The sequence below is a fragment of the Salmo salar genome, chromosome ssa12 (assembly GCF_905237065.1).
Source record: "Salmo salar chromosome ssa12, Ssal_v3.1, whole genome shotgun sequence".
NCBI lineage: Eukaryota > Metazoa > Chordata > Actinopteri > Salmoniformes > Salmonidae > Salmo > Salmo salar.
In genome coordinates, this window is record NC_059453.1 from 94,256,051 (window position 1) to 94,279,955 (window position 23,905).

The 23,905-nt window shown below is 43.0% G+C and overlaps 1 protein-coding gene across 1 annotated transcript in view; it reads left to right on the top strand.

Annotated features, from left to right (window-relative positions):
* The first annotated feature begins 5,843 nt into the window (after nucleotides 1-5,843).
* The window catches only part of ssuh2.1 (ssu-2 homolog, tandem duplicate 1), a 56,024-nt gene continuing 37,962 nt past the window's right edge, over nucleotides 5,844-23,905 (top strand). Inside the window, exons 1-3 of the mRNA XM_014134074.2 lie at nucleotides 5,844-6,265; nucleotides 20,629-20,724; nucleotides 22,657-22,741. Coding sequence (XP_013989549.1) covers nucleotides 6,238-6,265; nucleotides 20,629-20,724; nucleotides 22,657-22,741 — 209 coding nt within the window. The 5' untranslated portion in view covers nucleotides 5,844-6,237. The remainder of the gene's footprint in view (nucleotides 6,266-20,628; nucleotides 20,725-22,656; nucleotides 22,742-23,905) is intronic.

A 23,905-nucleotide genomic window follows, 5' to 3' on the forward strand; every position in this document is an offset into this window, starting at 1 on the left:
CAGTGGGCAGAGCCAAACACGAACTAGAGAGATCCTATTGGTTCGTTCTAGCACTATTTGCATATTGCCGTTAGAATATATTTGCATATTATTTGCATAATATTTCCGTTAGGGAACGCCTACTGTGTGAAGTGCGCGTGTGCAATAAATACCCCGATTCGCCTCCTTGTAAACAACGAGATTTTTTTTTTTTACAACTTTGGCAAATGGTAAATTCTTCAAAACGTAGTCCACTCTGTTTTATAAACAGATTTCTAGGTTTTTTTGGAAACAAAAAAAACTGTATTGAGATCAAATGTTTCATCGATTAGAAAATGTGCAGATTGTCAGCCGAAATCCATCTTCCACTGCTGGCCACATGGCTTTCTCTCACTACCATATTTGGCAGTGGGTGGAAACGCCAAGCGGATGCTTCACATTTATACATCCTGTGAAATATCTGTCACATTGTTCTGTGACTAAACTTCTTCTTCTTCTATGGGTTTTAAGGCCGACTACAACCCCAAAAGGTGTATAGCCGCAACGAACTGGACGGGTTGAAAAAACAAGGTAAAACGAAAATCCATTCGTGGTAGGGAAAATTAACTTAATCCACCCAAATAAAAAATGTACATAAACCCAAAACCAAACTCCCACTTCTTCCTTCCTTCAATTCTCCATATGTCCCTTCTCAGGCTCTAAGGCCTGAGACGGTGGTATGGCTTGTGACAATACTCCATGCAACTCCTCCGCAGATACATTTTTCAGTCCCAGGAACTGCTCCACCACATCCACAAAGATATCTATTATCCTGGACCTTCTCTCCACCTTGGCAGTGTGATTAATCACCATAGCTATAAAAGGCCACAAGGTCCACCTTCTTAACCTTTAAAATATCAGGTTCCTGCCGGTGAAATGGAACCCCTGAAGCCTGCAGTGAAGGCCTATCCATTTTAAACATGTCCAAAAGCTTTACAGTGATCACACTGCATTGGTCTTGGGATAAATGCTATGACTATGTACTTTATATACCCCAACTGCACTTGAGTAGGGAGAGACTCCATATATAAAAAAAAAACCCCAGAAGAACAGATAGACTCTTCACTCTTCAACATCGACTTCCCACGAGACACCAGATATCACCCCTGTTCCCGAAGAGAAACACACGACGACAATCTTCTTAACTCAGGTAATACTCAACACACGTTCTTTCTGATCTGCAGCAAAACAATATATATTTTTTTTATTAAATAAAAATAAAACCAAACAAGGCCCGTCTCTCGTGATCCTTACAGCCTTCTCTTTACCCAGCACTTTCTCCACCAGTTTGGATGTCTCAAATGGATTCGCTCAAGAATGGTAATCCGATCAACTGCTCCTCATTAATTAACAAACCGTACTCCTACGAGATACGAAGGGACATTCTCAGCACTGTACACTACTTCGCTGTGTTTTCAAATTCTTTTGGACAATATTCAAATTCTTCTTGATTCTACCGCCATTAGATTCCCAATCAACATCAGCGTCCACTCCCGCCATCTTTCCTCTCACCAATCACCTCAGTCCCTGAGGTAGTAGTAGTTGACATGTTGGAGTTTAACGGCGGTTGGCTTTCAATATGTTGCATTACCGCCCAACTGAACTATAGTATAAATCCATAACACTCTGATACAAAATGGGGAATCGGAGAAAAAAAACATTTAAAAATATTGTTTTATTTACCCTTCCCTTCCCAACCAACCCTACACTCATTAAAAACCCACTACCCCATTCCACTACTTTGACCCTATATGTTCCTGCACCATGCCAACGGTCTGGGAGGACAGGACACTGCTACTCAACACACCCTAGAACTCTTCTGAAGTCAAATCTCATATACCCAAATACTTCTCTGCAGCTGCCACCATATTTTCTGGGATTTACGTTCCATTTCTGCAGTACAGTTGATAACCATTGCTATGAACGCTAAGAAGCCAACCTTACTGAAGCAAACATCACTCGTTGGTCTATCTCTCTGTGCTGGCACAGATTGACTACTCACAACAATCCTCTCAGGATCCCTCACCCTTGACCCATCCTCCTCTACTTTCTTCACTGCTTCAGCATACGATACCTTCTGCACTACTCTGACTCTGGCCACTTCAACCTGCCTCTCTCTCACCAGACACTTCTGATCCCCCAGCAACATGGGCACCCCTACAGTTTACACACACACACAACTTTATCCACCAAAACTACACAATCCTCTGTCCCATGCCCTCCTGCACACTCCCCACATCTTGGAATCTCCCTCTTATATTCTACTGCAACATGATGGTCAACGTTGCACCTGAAGCAACGCAGTAAAAGGCCTTTTTTCCTCCCCAGGAGTTTAAAGGATAACGGTCGGGGCGGCAGGTAGCCTAGTGGTTAGAGCGTTGGACTAGTAACCGAAAGGTTGCAAGAGCGAATCTCCAAGCTGACAAGGTAAAAATCTGTCTTTCTGCCCCTGAACAAGGCAGTTAACCCACTGTTCCTAGGCCGTCATTGAAAATAAGAATTTGTTCTTAACTGACTTGCCTAGTTAAATAAATACAAATAAACCACCTGTTCTTTGACTGATTGTTAAAGGTGTGATCTCTGTAAATATCTCCAAAAATTACCTTTTGAAAGTCTATCATTGTATAACTACTAATACAATAGTACTATTTTTTGAATGACTGTGTCCACTACGATATCTTGAGTCTAAAGTATATCACCTAGTGTTTAATATCACTACCATATTCCAGTCCTATAATAATCACAATGCAACCACATCCAGACCAGTACTGTTAACACTTCTCTACTTGTTTATGGTGTTCGCCTGAGAATCCAAACTCTATGGTATTAGCTTTTGATTAAATGTCATGACATGGTGCTTTTAGTGGCTTGATCTATATCCAGAGTGGGTGTGTGTGTGTATCTTTTACAGCGGTTTAGAGAAGGCATCGTTATGGAAACGGTCTTCGCATGGGTGTAAGGTTTTGCTCCACAACGTGTTAAACGTGCCAGACGCAAACAAGGACCACTGATGTCAGATTATAAATGAATCAATGAACGAATGCTGCTTAATGTATGTTTGATTGAACGCTGATTTCAGAAGCTGAACCTAAACCTCAAGTGTACTATTATTCCACTATTCTAATGATGAGTATGTAATGACTCTCTCCTTTTGCCTTCGCCAAACTATTCTGAACAAAAAATATAAAACGCAACATGTAAAGTGTTGGTCCCATGTTTCATGAGCTGCAATAAAAGATCCCAGTAATATTCCACCAGCACAAAAAAGCTTAATTTTCTCATATTTTGTGCACAAATTTGTTTACATCCCTGATAGTGAACATTTTTCCTTTGCCAAGATAATCCATCCACCTGACAGGTGTGGCATATCAAGAAGCTGATTAAACAGCATGATCATTACACAGGTGCACCTTGTGCTGGGGACAATAAAAGGCCACTCTAAAATGTGCAGTGTTGTCACACTGAAACAGTGAAAACAACTGGCCATTTATATGACCACAACCCCCCTCACACACACACATATATTTTGAGTACAGTGGCATATCCCATCCTTGTATTGAGGTACGTTTTCTGACACATATCTCGCTCTGGCTCCTCGGTGTCTTAATGTAACCATAATTGCATTCTGACCCCCAGTGCAGCTCAGTGTAAACAAGCGTAAAAGGTAGGATCAGTATCTTCTGTTCAGATTGGTTAGAAAGGTTTGACTTTAGTTTCAGAACCTATTTATTTTTTATTTTTATTTTTATAAATAGTTTTTTCCCCACCATCATTATTCACCTCTAGCCTATCACTACAAATTGTTTTTGTGAATAAAAACCACTGTTTCTGCACCTAAGGCTTGGTCCTTTGCCTTCTGACTGCCTGCCTACTAGAACATTCTATATTCTGAATCAGCGGAGGTTGGAGAACAATCGACACTTCTTTTTTTTAAAGAAAGATTTAAATAAAAGAAATTATGCACACAAAAAAAGGGTGTTGATTGTTCTCCATCCTCAACTAACTCAGAATATATACACATGTTTTATTGACATGACATTCTTGGTTCAATAGCTATTGACGAGAGAACCAAATATTACGATTTAAAACACATTTTACCTCGGTATACCAGACCATATACCTATCGGCTCTCTAAAAAGTCGGGTAGGCCTAAACAACATTTCCCTGTGGAGATTTTGTCTAATTTCGAGCAGCTGAAGGACAAACCACACAGACAACTGTAAGTTTAAATGTAATTTTATTCAATATTCTGGCTTGTAGGGAACATTTACACGATTATCGCTGGCATTAGTTTCAGGCTGTATGTACTAATTAATTGTGTATTACAGCCTGATTAATCAGACTACCTGCAAGACACCTTTTCACATTGTGATTCCTTTTTATTATAAGGGGTGTTTAACCGGCGGCAGAGAAGTCAGACGCAGGAGAGAAATAAATGTGTTTCCAACGGCACAGTTTATTACAACAAAAAAACACCGGAAAACATAATAATACAAATCAATGGGTAACATAACCCGACGCACACCAGTACAGACGTACACAAACACTTACAATAAACAATCACCGACAAGGACATGAGGGGAAACAGAGGGTTAAATACACAACATGGAATTGATGGGATTGGAACCAGGTGTGAAGGAAGAGAAGACAAAACCAATGGAAAATGGATCAGTGATGGCTAGCAGGTCGGTGACGTCGACCGCCGAACAGGGAGAGGGACCGACTTTGGCAGAAGTCGTGACATTTATTCTATTCTAGTATAGTGTTTTAGTATTCTACTATTATAGTTAAGCAATAAGGCCTGAGGAGGAGTGGTATATGGTCAATATACCACGGCCATGTTTTGTCATACATACATACATACATACATATATATAGGACAAAACACACATCACAACAAGAGACACCACAACACTACATAAAGAGAGACCTAAGAAAACAGCATAGCAAGGCAGAAACACATGACAACACAGCGTGGTAGCAACACAACATGACAACAACATGGTAGAAACACAACAACAACATGGTAGCTACACAACATGACAACACAGCATGGTAGAAACACAACATGACAACAACATGGTAGCAACACAACATGACAACAACATGGTAGCTACACAACATGACAACAACATGGTAGCTACACAACATGACAACAACATGGTAGAAACACAACATGACAACAACATGGTAGCTACACAACATGACAACAACATGGTAGCAACACAACATGACAACAACATGGTAGCAACACAACATGACAACAACATGGTAGCAACACAACATGACAACAACATGGTAGCTACACAACATGACAACAACATGGTAGCTACACAACATGACAACAACATGGTAGATACAATACACAACATGACAACAACATGGTAGAAGCACAAAACATGGCACAAGCATTATTGTTCACAGACAACAGCACAAAGGTCAAGAAGGTAGAGACAATAATACATGACACAAAGCAGCCACAACTGTCAGTAAGAGTGTCCATGATGGAGACTTTGAATGAAGAGATGGAGATATAACTGTCCGGTTTCAGTGTTTGTTGCAGCTCGTTCCAGTCGCTAGCTGCAGTGAACTGAAAAGAGGAGCGACCCAGGGATGTACAACAACACAAATACATGTTTTGTCATACCCTGATATACCACGGCTTTTTTACCAATCATTATTCAGGGCTCAAACCACCCAGTTTATAATGTAGTGTAAAACTATGGTTTACCTGTTGACTTTGTATGAAACTGAATCGCTGTTCGTCTCCGTGGGTCGTGTCGACCTCCTGTGGATGTGGATGATACCGCCTCTCCTCGGTTTTATCCAGAGTCCACTACTGGAACCACACTGAACTCACTGCGAAGAACCGTCAAACCTAAATACAACTCTTAAACTCACAACATGTACTCTATGGAAGATAACTATTATTTATTTTATTTTATGAACCCCGTCGTATGTTTGAGATAAAGTAATTCTATGGCAGTTTAGTAAGAAACAACATGTATTTTTTCCCCGGGCGTGGTTTACACTCAGCATTCCTTCTCCATGTCATGTGACGGAGGACCCATTTAAACAGGACACTAGAGGACTGGGTCTGGGTCTGGGACTGAGACTGGGTCTGGGACTGGGACAGGGACTGGGACTGGGACTGGGTTAGAGAGAGTCCGCCGTGCTGCCTAAACTGGTTTACATAGTTTGAAATTAACAAACCAGGGTATGGACGAGAAGGATGACGAACAGCTTGGTGAGTTTCGCTTTCTTTGTAATTTACTACAGGAAAGTTAAAGTGGACATTGGCCATCTCCCAGTGCAGTGGTCCCAGCCAGGGGTACTTGGCCTATGAACGGGGGTATGTTAAAATGTTAAAATGTACACGAGGGGGTACTTCTGGGGTACGCCGGGCAGAGCAAAATTCAGCTGGTGGTACAGTAACCGGAAAATGTTGGGAACCACGGTCTTTTTAATTTATTTATTTCACCTTTATTTAAACAGGTAGGCAAGTTTAGAACAAGTTGTCATTTACAATTGTGACCTGGCCAAGATAAAGCAAAGCAGTGCGACACAAACAACAACGCAGAGTTACACATGGAGTAAAACAAACATACAGTCAATAATACAATAGAAAAATGAGACTATACACAATGTGAGCAAATGAGGTGAGATAAGGGAGGTAAAGGCAAAAAAGGCCATGGTGGCAAAGTAAATACAATATAGCAAGTAAAACACTGGAATGGTAGATTTGTGGTGGAAGAAAGTGCAAAGTAGAAATAGAAATAATGGGGTCTTAGTGCATGGGTCCCCAATAGGCAACGCTTTATTTGGCCCCCAAGTTTTCTGACCCCCCAAATTAAAAGTATGTAAAATCACCAGGAAATCAGATCAAATGTATTTTAATTCAGTATTTCCACGCATAAATAAATATTTATACTGTGTCTAGACCTATGTATTTTTTTTCAACTGACAAATAAAATTGACAAATCAATCAACAGATGTGATCGTATCCCAATGTAATCAAGGTTTGAAAATATTCAGTTTTCTGTATCTGTGTGGGATTCTTGCGGTCAATTTGCAGTGTAGCCTACAAATCATTCATAACACCACGTTTCCGTCCAGAGTTTTTATGCGAGTAAATTCATACCCTATAAAAAAAATCATGACAGCCCTGATGGAAACAGGACGTTACGGTACCATTTTATAAACAGATCATTTGTTCGTTCGACATGGTGGGATCTTTTTGTGTCGGTAAAATGTATTATGCGCTAGTCCACGTGATGAGATGATTATTATGGATAAGAGTGAGAATATTAGAATTGGTCAAACGGCAGCGTTGATAATCATGTCACCAGAATAAGTCCCTCAATATTTATCGGAAAGCAGCATCAAGCTCATCACCCTACACTTCCACGACCATGTGAAATTCATCATAATTTATTTAATCTGTATCCTAATAAACTTCATAGTTTGCTGAGTTGTAGTGGGAGGACCACATACCATATCACCGCGTGACTAAATTGTTATTATAGAATTAGAATCGGCTTCCTACTTCGCAACAAAGCATCCTTCACTCATGCTGCCAAACATACCCTCGTAAAACTGACCATCCTACCGATCCTCGACTTCGGCGTCAATAAGCTGGATGCAGTCTATCACAGTGGCATCCGTTTTGTCACCAAAGCCCCATATACTACCCACCACTGCGACCTGTACGCTCTCATTGGCTGGCCCTCGCTTCATACTCGTCGCCAAACCCACTGGCTCCAGGTCATCTACAAGTCTCTGCTAGGTAAAGCCCCTCCTTATCTCAGCTCACTGGTCACCATAGCAGCACCCACCTGTAGCACGCGCTCCAGCAGGTATATCTCTCTGGTCATCCCCAAAGCCAATTCCTCCTTTGGCCGTCTCTCCTTCCAGTTCTCCGCTGCCAATGACTGGAACGAACTACAAAAATCTCTGAAACTGGAAACACTTATCTCCCTCACTAGTTTTAAGCACCAGCTGTCAGAGCAGCTCACAGATCACTGCACCTGTACATAGCCCATCTATAATTTAGCCCAAACAACTACCGCTTCCCCTACTGTATTTATTTATTTATTTATTTTGCTCCTTTGCACCCCATTATTTCTATTTCTACTTTGCACTTTCTTCCACTATAAATCTACCATTCCAGTGTTTTACTTGATATATTGTATTTACTTTGCCACCATGGCCTTTTTTGCCTTTACCTCCCTTATCTCACCTCATTTGCTCACATTGTATATAGACTTTTTTTCTATTGTGTTATTGACTGTATGTTTGTTTATTCCATGTGTAACTCTGTGTTGTTGTATGTGTCACACTGCTTTGCTTTATCTTGGCCAGGTCGCAGTTGTAAATGATGACTTGTTCTCAACTTGCCTACCTGGTTAAATAAAGGTGAAATAAATAAATACAAATTATTTCAATATTTGCGCGTAAAAGCATTTCCACCGCCATTTCGCGCATAATTAATTTTACCGACACAAGAAGCTCCCACTATGTCGAACTAACAAAATGTATACAATTGTACTGAAACTATTTGTTTCCATTAAAGCTGTCGTGCTTTGTTTTTATATTCGGTATGACTTTACTCGCATAAAAAACAGAGAATGGAAAGGTGATTTCCACCTGGGTTTCAATCCAACCTTTTTTTTATGCTAGTAAAGTGGGATAAAACATTTCACAACATGCCTGATTGAAACGGCTAATGTGTCGCTGAACGTTCCAATGTCGACAAAACAGAATGAACTCGACAAAAGTGGGATCTAATGCAAATTCCCCCCCCCTTTAAATTAAATTTAAAAAAGTTAAGGGTGCCTATGAGGTCACTTAACTTCATTATGGATATCAACCAATATAACAGCCTTTTTGTGGAGTTGAAATGCTTTCCTCTGGCTACACACCAAAACCCTTCCATCCCAGTTCCATATGTGTGTGTAAGGTATCTCTTTGCCTGTGTGCGTAGTGAGTGGTAGGCTATTATGTCTCCAAATTGAATTTCAATGACGTCTCCAAGGGCTTCTCCTCGTGTAGCCTTGCTTATCAACAGGTGCGTGGTGTTTTGTGTTGGCTTTTTCCAAGCAGAACATTTTTGTTTTATCATAACAGTTATTCTTATTAACTTTTATCTACAGACAGTACCCCGTTTAGATTAGTTGCTCTATCCAGCCTCGTCAATCAACTAATTTTATGATTCTGTATTTTTTTTTTCTGTCCATTTGTTTGAGTGAAAGGATATACCACACCTCACCATGTTCTATTATAAACTTGGTATTTGTTCACCTACTATGGGACTGTTCCTCCACTGTAGGTACAGTAATCAAACTGTCTTTTCTTTCCAGGACTAGCGTAGAGTCTATTTGCGTACTGTGCCATTGTTATTGAGAAGCATTGAGCAGTGCTGTGCCATGAGATCTGGGCACATGAATGTAATCACTAGTAGGTCTAATGAGTAGTTTTAGTAGATTGCTACTTGTTAGAATTTGTTCTTAACTGACTTGCTTAGTTAAATAAAGGTACAAAAAAATTACAAAAATACACAATTGTGGGTTGTAGCTAGTTCTGGGTTGTAGTTGTTCTGGGTTGTAGCTAGTTCTGGGTTGTAGTTGTTCTGGGTTGTAGTTGTTCTGGGTTGTAGCTAGTTCTGGGTTGTAGTTGTTCTGGGTTGTAGCTAGTTCTGGGTTGTAGTTGTTCTGGGTTGTAGCTAGTTCTGGGTTGTAGTTGTTCTGGGTTGTAGCTAGTTCTGGGTTGTAGTTGTTCTGGGTTGTGGTTGTTCAGGGTTGTAGCTAGTTCTGGGTTGTAGTTGTTCTGGGTTGTAGCTAGTTCTGGGTTGTAGCTAGTTCTGGGTTGTAGTTGTTCTGGGTTGTAGCTAGTTCTGGGTTGTAGCTAGTTCTGGGTTGTAGCTAGTTGTGGATTGTAGCTTAGCAGACTCTCTGATCCAGAGACACTACAGTAGTGAGTGAATACATTTTTATACTTGTTTCATACTGTACTGTAAGTTGTTTTGGATAAAGGCCTCTGCTAAGTGACATATATATCACCTATAATCTTAAACTCCGATCTCATAACAGTGCAGGGGAAACTGCTTCTCATTGGTATTTATATAGACTGGTGACTGTATTGTGTTCAGTGACACCGATGCCCAGCCTGTAGTATATTTAGCCCTGTACGCTGGTACATTCAAACTAACAATTGAAAGCAATGGGAAAGCCCACATAGGAATACTTCTGTAATACACATGGACTGTATCCCAAATGACACCCTATTCTTTACACAACTTTTAAACAGGGCCCATAGAGCTCTGTTCAAAAGTAGTGCCACTACATAGGGAAAAGGTGGTGCTGTGTAGTGCACATGGTCAATGGAATGAAAAGGGCATTCTGGTGCACGAAGACAAAGCCACCACTTGATCACAGGTTCCTGAGTGGCACCATGTTGATGGTGTCTGGGCCCTACAGGTTCCTGAGTGGCACCATGTTGATGGTGTCTGGGCCCTACAGGTTCCTGAGTAGCACCATGTTGATGGTGTCTGGGCCCTACAGGTTCCTGAGTAGCACCATGTTGATGGTGTCTGGGCCCTACAGGTTCCTGAGTGGCACCATGTTGATGGTGTCTGGGCCCTACAGGTTCCTGAGTAGCACCATGTTGATGGTGTCTGGGCCCTACAGGTTCCTGAGTAGCACCATGTTGATGGTGTCTGGGCCCTACAGGTTCCTGAGTAGCACCATGTTGATGGTGTCTGGGCCCTACAGGTTCCTGAGTAGCACCATGTTGATGGTGTCTGGGCCCTACAGGTTCCTGAGTGGCACCATGTTGATGGTGTCTGGGCCCTACAGGTTCCTGAGTAGCACCATGTTGATGGTGTCTGGGCCCTACAGGTTCCTGAGTGGCACCATGTTGATGGTGTCTGGGCCCTACAGGTTCCTGAGTGGCACCATGTTGATGGTGTCTGGGCCCTACAGGTTCCTGAGTGGCACCATGTTGATGGTGTCTGGGCCCTACAGGTTCCTGAGTAGCACCATGTTGATGGTGTCTGGGCCCTACAGGTTCCTGAGTAGCACCATGTTGATGGTGTCTGGGCCCTACAGGTTCCTGAGTGGCACCATGTTGATGGTGTCTGGGCCCTACAGGTTCCTGAGTGGCACCATGTTGATGGTGTCTGGGCCCTACAGGTTCCTGAGTAGCACCATGTTGATGGTGTCTGGGCCCTACAGGTTCCTGAGTAGCACCATGTTGATGGTGTCTGGGCCCTACAGGTTCCTGAGTAGCACCATGTTGATGGTGTCTGGGCCCTACAGGTTCCTGAGTGGCACCATGTTGATGGTGTCTGGGCCCTACAGGTTCCTGAGTAGCACCATGTTGATGGTGTCTGGGCCCTACAGGTTCCTGAGTAGCACCATGTTGATGGTGTCTGGGCCCTACAGGTTCCTAAGTGGCACCATGTTGATGGTGTCTGGGCCCTACAGGTTCCTGAGTGGCACCATGTTGATGGTGTCTGGGCCCTACAGGTTCCTGAGTAGCACCATGTTGATGGTGTCTGGGCCCTACAGGTTCCTGAGTGGCACCATGTTGATGGTGTCTGGGCCCTACAGGTTCCTGAGTGGCACCATGTTGATGGTGTCTGGGCCCTACAGGTTCCTGAGTGGCACCATGTTGATGGTGTCTGGGCCCTACAGGTTCCTGAGTAGCACCATGTTGATGGTGTCTGGGCCCTACAGGTTCCTGAGTAGCACCATGTTGATGGTGTCTGGGCCCTACAGGTTCCTGAGTAGCACCATGTTGATGGTGTCTGGGCCCTACAGGTTCCTGAGTAGCACCATGTTGATGGTGTCTGGGCCCTACAGGTTCCTGAGTGGCACCATGTTGATGGTGTCTGGGCCCTACAGGTTCCTGAGTAGCACCATGTTGATGGTGTCTGGGCCCTACAGGTTCCTGAGTAGCACCATGTTGATGGTGTCTGGGCCCTACAGGTTCCTAAGTGGCACCATGTTGATGGTGTCTGGGCCCTACAGGTTCCTGAGTGGCACCATGTTGATGGTGTCTGGGCCCTACAGGTTCCTGAGTAGCACCATGTTGATGGTGTCTGGGCCCTACAGGTTCCTGAGTGGCACCATGTTGATGGTGTCTGGGCCCTACAGGTTCCTGAGTGGCACCATGTTGATGGTGTCTGGGCCCTACAGGTTCCTGAGTAGCACCATGTTGATGGTGTCTGGGCCCTACAGGTTCCTGAGTAGCACCATGTTGATGGTGTCTGGGCCCTACAGGTTCCTGAGTAGCACCATGTTGATGGTGTCTGGGCCCTACAGGTTCCTGAGTAGCACCATGTTGATGGTGTCTGGGCCCTACAGGTTCCTGAGTAGCACCATGTTGATGGTGTCTGGGCCCTACAGGTTCCTGAGTAGCACCATGTTGATGGTGTCTGGGCCCTACAGGTTCCTGAGTAGCACCATGTTGATGGTGTCTGGGCCCTACAGGTTCCTGAGTGGCACCATGTTGATGGTGTCTGGGCCCTACAGGTTCCTGAGTGGCACCATGTTGATGGTGTCTGGGCCCTACAGGTTCCTGAGTGGCACCATGTTGATGGTGTCTGGGCCCTACAGGTTCCTGAGTGGCACCATGTTGATGGTGTCTGGGCCCTACAGGTTCCTGAGTGGCACCATGTTGATGGTGTCTGGGCCCTACAGGTTCCTGAGTGGCACCATGTTGATGGTGTCTGGGCCCTACAGGTTCCTGAGTAGCACCATGTTGATGGTGTCTGGGCACTACAGGTTCCTGAGTAGCACCATGTTGATGGTGTCTGGGCCCTACAGGTTCCTGAGTGGCACCATGTTGATGGTGTCTGGGCCCTACAGGTTCCTGAGTAGCACCATGTTGATGGTGTCTGGGCCCTACAGGTTCCTGAGTGGCACCATGTTGATGGTGTCTGGGCCCTACAGGTTCCTGAGTAGCACCACGTTGTAATACCTTTGTAATACCATAGTTATTACCATGTAAGTACAGTGTAATATGTAAACTATAGTATATTGTTATTGTACCGAAGTTATTACACAGTAATAAGGACAACAGTGTTTTCTTGCAACTTTTTCCTTTTGGTTCTCACACAGTAGTGTGGGCTCCCGAGTGGCGCAGCGGTCTAAGGCTCTGCATCTCAGTGCTAGGAGGCGTCACTACAGACACCCTGGTTCGAATCCAGGCTGTATCACGTCGGCCGGTGTAGGCCGTCATTGTAAATAAGAATTTGTTCTTAACTGACGTGCCTAGTTAAATAATAATGAAAAAAAATTATCGAATCACTGTGCATGATGATGCATAGACGAATTACAAAGGTGTGTGTGTGTGTGTGTGTGTGTGTGTGTGTGTGTGTGTGTGTGTGTGTGTGTGTGTGTGTGTGTGTGTGTGTGTGTGTGTGTGTGTGTGTGTGTGTGTGTGTGTGTGTGTGTGTGTGTGTGTGGATTAAAAAGGTGGATCAGTAGGTAAGTAGTCAATGTGTGTGTGTGTGTGTTAGTGTGTGTGTGGATTGGCAACAGAGTTTGCAACTCATAATGTTCATCTATCTAGATCCAGGAGCCGCTCCTTACTCCCCCAGGCTGTATTAAACCTGAGTCATGTGAGGACAAATATGTTTCCACTAGTTATTGGTAATACAATGCATGTAAATTACACTACGTAGACATCACACGGTAGGCCTACCTACATGGACATTAGCTGCTAATAATATGACTATAGTATAAGGTTTATTGGTTAATATAATGCAACTTATGTTGCTCAGCACGACTCTCCCGGTCTTCTAGTTCTTGTAAATAAATATTGTTTGATTAAAAAGTTTCCCTGACTACTCCCTAGCCTAGACCTTTCAAATCCAACGTGATCTTTAGAAACCAGACAGAGTAGGATTGTTGGTGGATGACAATATAACATCCTGTACTCTCCCTCCCAACGAATGTCTGTTTTTCCTGTGTGAGAGAGAGAGAAAGCACTGTCCAGTCCACCCATATGCCAATTATTATTATTATTATTATTCCTGTATTATACTTATGATAAAATGTATTATTCTCTTCTACTGAGCCATTTACTTTATGTTGGTATTGTTATATTTTATTATTTATTATTGTTGTTGCATTGTCCAGAAGGAACCTGCAAGTAAGCATTTCGTTGGACGGTGTACACCCTGCGTATCCCACACATACGACTAAGAAAATGTAAAACTTGGTTATTGGTATTTTATTAGGACCCCCATTAGTTGTTGTGAAAGCAGCAGCTACTCTTCCTGGGGTTCACACAAAACATGAAATCATACAGAACATTAATAGACAAGAACAGCTCAAGGACAGAACTACATAGCCTACATATTAAAACATAGACACAAAATATCTAGGTCAAATAGGTGTGAGGTGTTGCTTTATCTGTTTTTTTGAAACCAGGTTTGCTGTTCATTTGAGCAATATGAGATGGAAGGGAGTCCCATGCAATAATAGCTCTATATAATACTGTACGCTTGCTTTCTTGAATTTGTTCTGGATTTGGGGACTGTGAAAAGACCCCTGTGGCATGTCTGGTGGGATAAGTGTGTGTGTGTCAGAGCTGTGTGTAAGTTGACTATGCAAACATTTTGGAATTGTCAACACATTAATGTTATGAATAGAAGAAGTGATGCAGTCATTTTATCCTCAACTTTTAGACAAGAGAGACTGGCATGCATTGTATTTATATCAGCCCTATGATTACAATGAAGAGCAAAACGTGCCGCTCAGTTCTGGGCCAGCTGCAGCTTAACTAGGTATTTCTTTGCAGCACTTGACCACATGACTGGACAATTATCAAGAATAGATAAAACCATAGCCTGCAGAACTTGCTTTTGGAGTGTGGTGTCTCTTTATTATAGGCAGATCTCTCCCCATCTTTACAACAATTGAATCTATACAGTGGCTTGCGAAAGTATTCACCCCCCTTGGCATTTTTCCTATTTTGTTGCCTTATAACCTGGAATTAAAATAGATTTTTGGGGGAGATTTGTATCATTTGATTTACACAACATGCCTACCACTTTGATGCAAAATATTTTTTTGTGACACAAACAAGAAATAAGACAAAAAAACATCTTGAGTGTGCATAACTATTCACCCCCCCCCCAAAGTCAATACTTTGTAGAGCCACCTTTTGTAGCAATTACATCTGCAAGTCTCTAGGGGTATGTCTCTATAAGCTTGGCACATCTAGCCACTGGGATTTTTGCCCATTCTTCAAGGCAAAACTGCTCCAGCTCCTTCAAGTTGGATGGGTTCCGCTGGTGTACAGCAATCTTTAAGTCATACCACAGATACTCAATTGGATTGAGGTCTGGGCTTTGACTAGGCCATTCCAAGACATTTAAATGTTTCCCCTTAAACCACTTGAGTGTTGCTTTATTAGTATGCTTAGGGTCATTGTCCTGCTGGAAGGTGAACCTCCGTCCCAGTCTCAAATCTCTAGGTTTCCCTCAAGAATTTCCCAGTATTTAGCGCCATCTATCATTCCTTCAATTCTGACCAGTTTCCCAGTCCCTGCCAATGAAAAACATCCCCACAGCATGATGCTGCCACCACCATGCTTCACTGTGAGGATGATGTTCTCGGGGTAATGAGAGTGGTTGGGTTTGCGCCAGACATAGCGTTTTGACCAAAAGGCTACATTTTAGTCTCATCTAACCAGAGTACCTTCATCCATATGTTTGGGGAGTCTCCCACATGCCTTTTGGCAAACACCAAACATGTTTGCAATTTTCTTTTTTTTAAAGAAATGGCTTTTTTTCTGGCCACTCTTCCAGCTCTGTGGAGTGTACAGCTTAAAGTGGACAGATACTCCAATCTCCGTTGTGGAGCTTTGCAGCTCCTTCAGGGTTATCTTTGGTTTCTTTGTTGCATCTGATTAATGCCCTCCTTGCCTGGTCTGTGAGTTTTGGTGGGTGGCCCTCTCTTGGCAGGTTTGTTGTGGTGCCATATTCTTTCTATTTTATAATAATGGATTTAATGGTGCTCCGTGGGATGTTCAACCTCTGTACTTCTCCACAACTTTGTCCCTAACCTGTTTGGAGAGCTGCTTGGTCTTCATGGTGCCGCTTGCTTGGTGATGCCCCTTGCTTTGTGGTGTTGCATACTCTGGGGCCTTTCAGAACAGGTGTGTATGTATGTGTGTGTATATATACATGTATGTATGTATGTATGTGAGATCATGTGACAGATCATGTGTCACTTAGATTGCACACAGGTGGACATTATTTAACTAATTATGTGACTTCTGAAGGTAATTGGTTGCAATTGGTGGATCTTATTTAGGGGCTTCATAGCAACGGGGTGGATACATATGCACGCACCACTTTTCTGTTTTAAATGTTTTTAGAATTTTTTTGAAATGTAATTTTTTTCACTTCACCAATTTGGACAATTTTATTCCATTTAAATTAAAGCTTGTAATGCAACAAAATAGGAAAAATGCCTACGGGTAAATACTTTTGCAAGGCATTGTATGTTTTAACCATGAGAGTTTACAATCTAAGGTAACACCCAAGTAATTTATTCTCCTCAACTTCTTCAACAGCCACACCATTCATTACCAGATTCAGCTGAGGTCTAGAATTTAGGGAATGATTTGTACCAAATACAATGCTCTTTACAGATGTTCAGGACCAGTTTATTACTGGCCACCCATTCCAAAACTGACTGCAACTCCTTGTTAAGGGTTTTAGTGACTTCATTATCTGTGGTTGGTGACATGTACTGTATTTGGTTGAATCATCAGCATACATGGACACACAGGCTTTGTTTAATGCCAGCGCAAGGTCATTGGTAAAAATGTTAACTAGTAGAGGGCCTAGAGAGTTGCCTTGCGGTACACCACACTTTACATGTTTGACATTAGAGATGCTTCCATTAAAGAAAACCCTTTGCGTTCTATTAGTTAGATAGCTCTGAATCCACGATATGGCAGAGGTTGAAAATCCATGAAATATACAGTACATTTTTTCAACAGCAGGTTATGGTCAATTATATGAAAAGCAGCACTGGAATTAACAGTACATCTCCCACAATCATCTTATTATCAATTTCTTTTAACCAATCATCAGCCGTTTGTGTCAGTGCAGTACATGTTGAGTACCCTTCTCTATAAGCATGCTGAAAGTCTGTTGTCAATTTGTTTACAATAAAATTGCATTGTATTTGGTCAAGCACAATTTTGTCCAACAGTTTGCTAATAGCTGGCAGCAAGCTGATAGGTCTGCTGTTAGAACCAGTAAAAGGCCACTTTATGGCTCTTGGGTAGAGGAATGACTTTGGCTTCCCTCCAGGCCTGAAGTAATCACAAAAAGAATTGCCAACATCAAACGGTTTGGTGATGAATAATTTGTTTTTCTGCCCATAAATTCATTTTAAGTACTCAAGTTTTTTCCATCATTCTTTATATCATTGATCTTGGCTTCATAATACAGTTTCTTCTTCTTTTTGTTGAGTTTAGCCACATTCATTTCTCAATTTGCAGTAAGTCAGCCAGTCAGATGTTCAGCCAGACTTATTAGCCACTCCTTTTGCCCCATCTCTTTCAACCATACAGTTTTTCAATTCCTCATCAATCCCTGGAGCCTTAACAGTTCTAACAGTCAGATTCTTAACAAGATCATGTTTATCAATAATTGGAAGAAGCAATTTCATAAATTCATCAAGTGCAGCGTCTGGATGCTCCTCATTTATCACATCAGACCAACAAATATTTTTAACATCATCCACAGATGAGTCACAGCAAAATCTTTTGGATGATCTCTTATATACTATTTTAGGATCAGCTTTTGGAACTTTGGCTTTCCTGGATATAGACATTATATTGTGACCACTGCATTCAATGGGTACGGATACAGCTTTAGAACAAAGTTCTACAGTATTAGTAAAAATGTGATCAATACATGTGGATGATCTTGTTCCTGTAGTGATTGTAAACACCCTGGTAGGTTGACTAATACCCTGAACCAGATTACAGGCACTGGTTACAGTAAGAAGCTTTCTCTTGAGCAGACAGCTTGATGAAAACCAGTCAATATTCAGGTTGCCAAGAAAGTAGACCTCTCTGTTTACATCACATACACTATGAAGCATTTCACACACATTATTTAGATACTGACTGTTAGCACTTGGTGGCCTATAGCAACATCCCAAAATAATAGGCTTTAGATGTGCCAAGTGAACCTGCAACCACAACACTTCAATAACACTTGACATAAGATCTTCTCTAAGCATTACAGGGATATATATGGCTCTGAATATATACAGCAACACATCCCTCATAAGCACTTCTGTGTGTTCTATAAATGTTATATCCTTGTATTGCTACTGATGTATCATCAAATGAATTATCTAAGTGAGTCTCAGAAATGGCTAATATATGAATGTTATCTGATGTTAGCAAGTTATTGATTTCATGAACCTTATTTCTAAGGCCTCATATATTAATATGGGCTATTTTCAGCCCTTTCCTGGGTAGCTGATCAGAGATAGACATAATATGGAAAATAACAACAACAAAAAAGAACATTCAGCAGTCCATTAATCAGTTGGTGTGTGTGCTGTGGGGCTGAAGCTACGAACCCATAGGCTTGGCTCTCTCATCCCTTCCAGGCTTTTGGGAGGGAGGGTGGACAATGAGCCTGTCGTAGCGGATGTAAGCAATGTCCCCACACGCTCTGGTAGCTACACGCTCTGGTAGCCACACGCTCTGGTAGCCACACGCTCTGGTAGCTACACGCTCTGGCAGCTACACGCTCTGGTAGCTACACGCTCTGGTAGCCACACGCTCTGGTAGCCACACGCTCTGTCAGCTACACGCTCTGGTAGCTACACGCTCTGGCAGCCACACGCTCTGGCAGCCACACGCTCTGGCAGCCACACGCTCTGGTAGCCACACGCTCTGGTAGCCACACGCTCTGGCAGCCACACGCTCTGGCAGCCACACGCTCTGGCAGCCACACGCTCTGGCAGCTACACGCTCTGGTAGCTACACGCTCTGGTAGCCACACGCTGTGGCAGCCACACGCTCTGGCAGCTACACGCTCTGGCAGCCACACGCTGTGGCAGCCACACGCTCTGGCAGCTACACGCTCTGGCAGCTACACGCTCTGGCAGCCACACGCTCTGGCAGCCACACGCTCTGGCAGCCACACGCTCTGGCAGCCACACGCTCTGGCAGCCACACGCTCTGGCAGCCACACGCTCTGGCAGCCACACGCTCTGGCAGCCACACGCTCTGGCAGCCACACGCTCTGGCAGCCACACGCTCTGGTAGCCACACGCTCTGGTAGCCACACGCTCTGGTAGCTACACGCTCTGGCAGCTACACGCTCTGGTAGCTACACGCTCTGGTAACTTTCATTGCCGGGATAAGTTATTCTTTCTTCTGGCGCACAGCTTCAGGATAGTCCTTGTTGAGGAAGACGTATGTTCCTCTGAAGTTCTTGGCTCTTTCCAGAACAGTTACCTTGCCCATGACCCTCGGGAACTTGACCACTATCGGCCTGGGCCTGTCACCTGGGCCGGTGGTTGGTTTTTCTATTTCAATGGCATTTCCATGACTCAAGCCTTTCAGATACTCATGTTATGATGTAGGCTAATGTTGTTTGCCTGACTGAGCGAAGTTTTCAATGATGTGACCATTGGAATGATGACTATTTTCAATAGAGAATTGTTTTTTATTATTTTTTATAATTAAATTCTGTATCTAAGGTTTTAATGAGACAAACCACAGTGAGAGAGAACGTTACCAATGATGAGAATGACCAGACTAATGAGTCTATCTGATCAATTACAAAAGATCTGTGTTTGTTGCCAGGTATTATAACTGAATCCCTAATGTTTTAGACACAAACTTCACTATTGGAGGTTAATTATTTATAACATTTGTTTACTGCTCTGTTAAACTTGTAACATATTGTATAATGCCATTTAAGTTTGACTATAACCAGGACCTAGCCTATATCCAACACCTTACTAATGTAAACTACTGCTTCTCTAGGAGATTGCTCTTCTCTCAGGGTTCAAATTCCACCAGAGCCCCCTGATCTTTCAACCTTGACATCTTGAGTCTGTCATAACTGGGTTTCTTCTGACCAGACCTGAACTTTGAAGACTCTGGCCCCGGTTATTACAGTCAGGAAAGACTCCTGGTCCCCGGTTATTACAGTCAGGAAAGACTCCTGGCCCCTGGTTATTACAGTCAGGAAAGACTCCTGGCCCCTGGTTATTACTGTCAGGAAAGACTCCTGGCCCCGGTTATTACTGTCAGGAAAGACTCCTGGCCCCCGGTTATTACAGTCAGGAAAGACTCCTGGCCCCGGTTATTACTGTCAGGAAAGACTCCTGGCCCCGGTTATTAGCATCAGGAAAGACTCCTGGACCCGGATATTAGTCAGGAAAGACTCCTGGTCCTACTCACATCAGGGTCATGTTCATTAGGCACCAAAAGGAAACAGTCTGAAACAGAGTGAAATGGGGAGGTACTATTGGAATTTGTTGTTTTCTGTTGCTTGGTCTAATGGATAGCTGGGACATGAACCAGATGTTTCTCTGACATCAACAGGGGCGTTTGATCCCAACATTCCAGAGGAGGGTCCGTCGGCGCCCCCTCCTGGCTGGCTGGACTGTGTGACGGGGTACGAAGAGCCCAAAGGAGGAGGTGAGAGACACACACACACACACACACACACACACACACGCACAGACACACACACATACATATAAACAAACACATACACAGTGAACTGTGACGAAGTACGATGAGCCCAAAGGAGGGGGTGAGTCTCAGTCAGTTTGTCTCCTCCTTTATCAGCTCATTCAGCTGTCTGTGGGACTCACTTTAGAACACTACACTGTCATTTAGAACACTACACTGTCATTTAGAACACTACACTGTCATTTAGAACACTACACTGTCATTTAGAACACTACACTGTCATTTAGAATACAACACTACTTTAGAACACTACACTGTCATTTAGAACACTACACTGTCCTTTAGAACACTACACTGTCATTTAGAACACTACACTGTCATTTAGAATACTACACTGTCATTTAGAATACTACACTACTTTAGAACACTACACTGTCATTTAGAACACTACACTGTCCTTTAGAACACTACACTGTCATTTAGAATACTACACTACTTTAGAACAATACGCTGTCATTTAGAACAATACGCTGTCATTTAGAACACAACGCTGTCATTTAGAACACTACGCTGTCATTTAGAACACAACACTACTTTAGAACAATTCGCTGTCATTTAGAACACGACGCTGTCATTTAGAACACTACACTACTTTAGAACACTACGCTGTCATTTAGAACACAACGCTGTCATTTAGAATACTACGCTGTCATTTAGAATACTACGCTGTCATTTAGAACACTACACTGTCATTTAGAATACTACGCTGTCATTTAGAACACTACACTGTCATTTAGAACACTACACTGTCATTTAGAACACTACACTGTCATTTAGAATACTACGCTGTCATTTAGAACACTACACTGTCATTTAGAATACTACGCTGTCATTTAGAACACTACACTGTCATTTAGAACACTACACTGTCATTTAGAACACTACGCTGTCATTTAGAATACTACGCTGTCATTTAGAACACTACGCTGTCATTTAGAATACTACGCTGTCATTTAGAACACTACGCTGTCATTTAGAACACGACGCTGTCATTTAGAACACGACGCTGTCATTTAGAACAATACGCTGTCATTTAGAACACTACACTGTCATTTAGAACACTACGCTGTCATTTAGAATACTACGCTGTCATTTAGAACACTACACTACTTTAGAACAATACACTGTCCTTTAGAACAATTCGCTGTCATTTAGAACACGACGCTGTCCTTTAGAACACGACGCTGTCCTTTAGAACACGACGCTGTCCTTTAGAACACGACGCTGTCCTTTAGAACACGACGCTGTCCTTTAGAACACGACGCTGTCCTTTAGAACACGACGCTGTCCTTTAGAATACTACGCTGTCATTTAGAACACGACGCTGTCCTTTAGAACACGACGCTGTCTTTTAGAACACGACGCTGTCCTTTAGAACACGACGCTGTCCTTTAGAACACGACGCTGTCCTTTAGAACAATACGCTGTCTTTTAGAACACGACGCTGTCCTTTAGAACAATACGCTGTCCTTTAGAACACGACGCTGTCCTTTAGAACACGACACTGTCCTTTAGAACACGACGCTGTCCTTTAGAACACTACGCTGTCATTTAGAACACGACGCTGTCATTTAGAACACTACACTGAACGTGATCGAAAGCTGTGTCTGAAATGGCACCCTATTCCCTACATAGTGTCTGAAATGGCACCCTATTCCCTACATAGTGCACAACAATTTACCAGATGTCTATGTGGCACTGGCCAAAAGTAATGCAATGTGTTGGGAACAGGGTGCCATTTCTGAAGCAGACAAGGTGATTGACTTGGCTGTAGATCCTAGTGTTCATTTACCCCGTCTGTGTTGAAGTTTAATTACCAAAATAACTTCATGATGGCCTTCATATGAATGACTGAAATGCTTGTATTTCCATCAGACACAGGAGACCAGCTGTACCCTCCTCCTCCTGCCTACAACCCTCAACCTGAGAATGACAGGAATGCATCCGTCCCTAACATCAGGTGAGACTAGATACAGTACTGTGCTATTTAATAAAGAAGTATTTTCTATGTTTATTGGATAAAGAGAATTGTGAAAGAGCAGTGGGCTGGATTTGAACCCATGCTGTGATCTGTACATCATACATGTGCTCCAGAGGCAGCAGCTGAAGACCGTTAGACCACCCAGACTACAGTACTACTACACCCCAGACTACAGTACTACTACACCCCACACTACAGTACTACTACACCCCACACTACAGTACTACTACACCCCACACTACAGTACTACTACACCCCACACTACAGTACTACTACACCCCACATTACAGTACTACTACACCCCAGACTACAGTACTACTACACCCCACACTACAGTACTATACTGCTACTACACCCCAAACGACAGTACTACTACACCCCAGACTACAGTACTACTACACCCCAGACTACAGTACTACTACACCCCAGACTACAGTACTACTACACCCCACACTACAGTACTACAACACCCCAAACTACAGTACTACTACACCCCAGACTACAGTACTACTACACCCCACACTACAGTACTACTACACCCCAAACTACAGTAGTACTACACCCCACACTACAGTACTACTACACCCCACACTACAGTACTACTACACCCCAAACTACAGTACTACTACACCCCACACTACAGTACTACTACACCCCAGACTACAGTACTATACTGCTACTACACCCCAGACTACAGTACTACTACACCCCACACTACAGTACTACTACACCCCAGACTACAGTACTACTACACCCCACACTACAGTGCTACTACACCCCACACTACAGTGCTACTACACCCCAGACTACAGTATTACTACATCCCACACTACAGTACTACTACATCCCACACTACAGTACTACTACACCCCACACTACAGTACTACTACACCCCACACTACAGTACTACTACATCCCACACTACAGTACTACTACACCCCAGACTACAGTACTACTACATCCCACACTACAGTACTACTACAACCCAGACTACAGTACTACTACACCCCAGACTACAGTAGTACTACACCCCACACTACAGTACTACTACATCCCAGACTACAGTACTACTACACCCCAGACTACAGTACTACTACACCCCAAACTACATTAGTACTACACCCCAGACTACATTACTATACT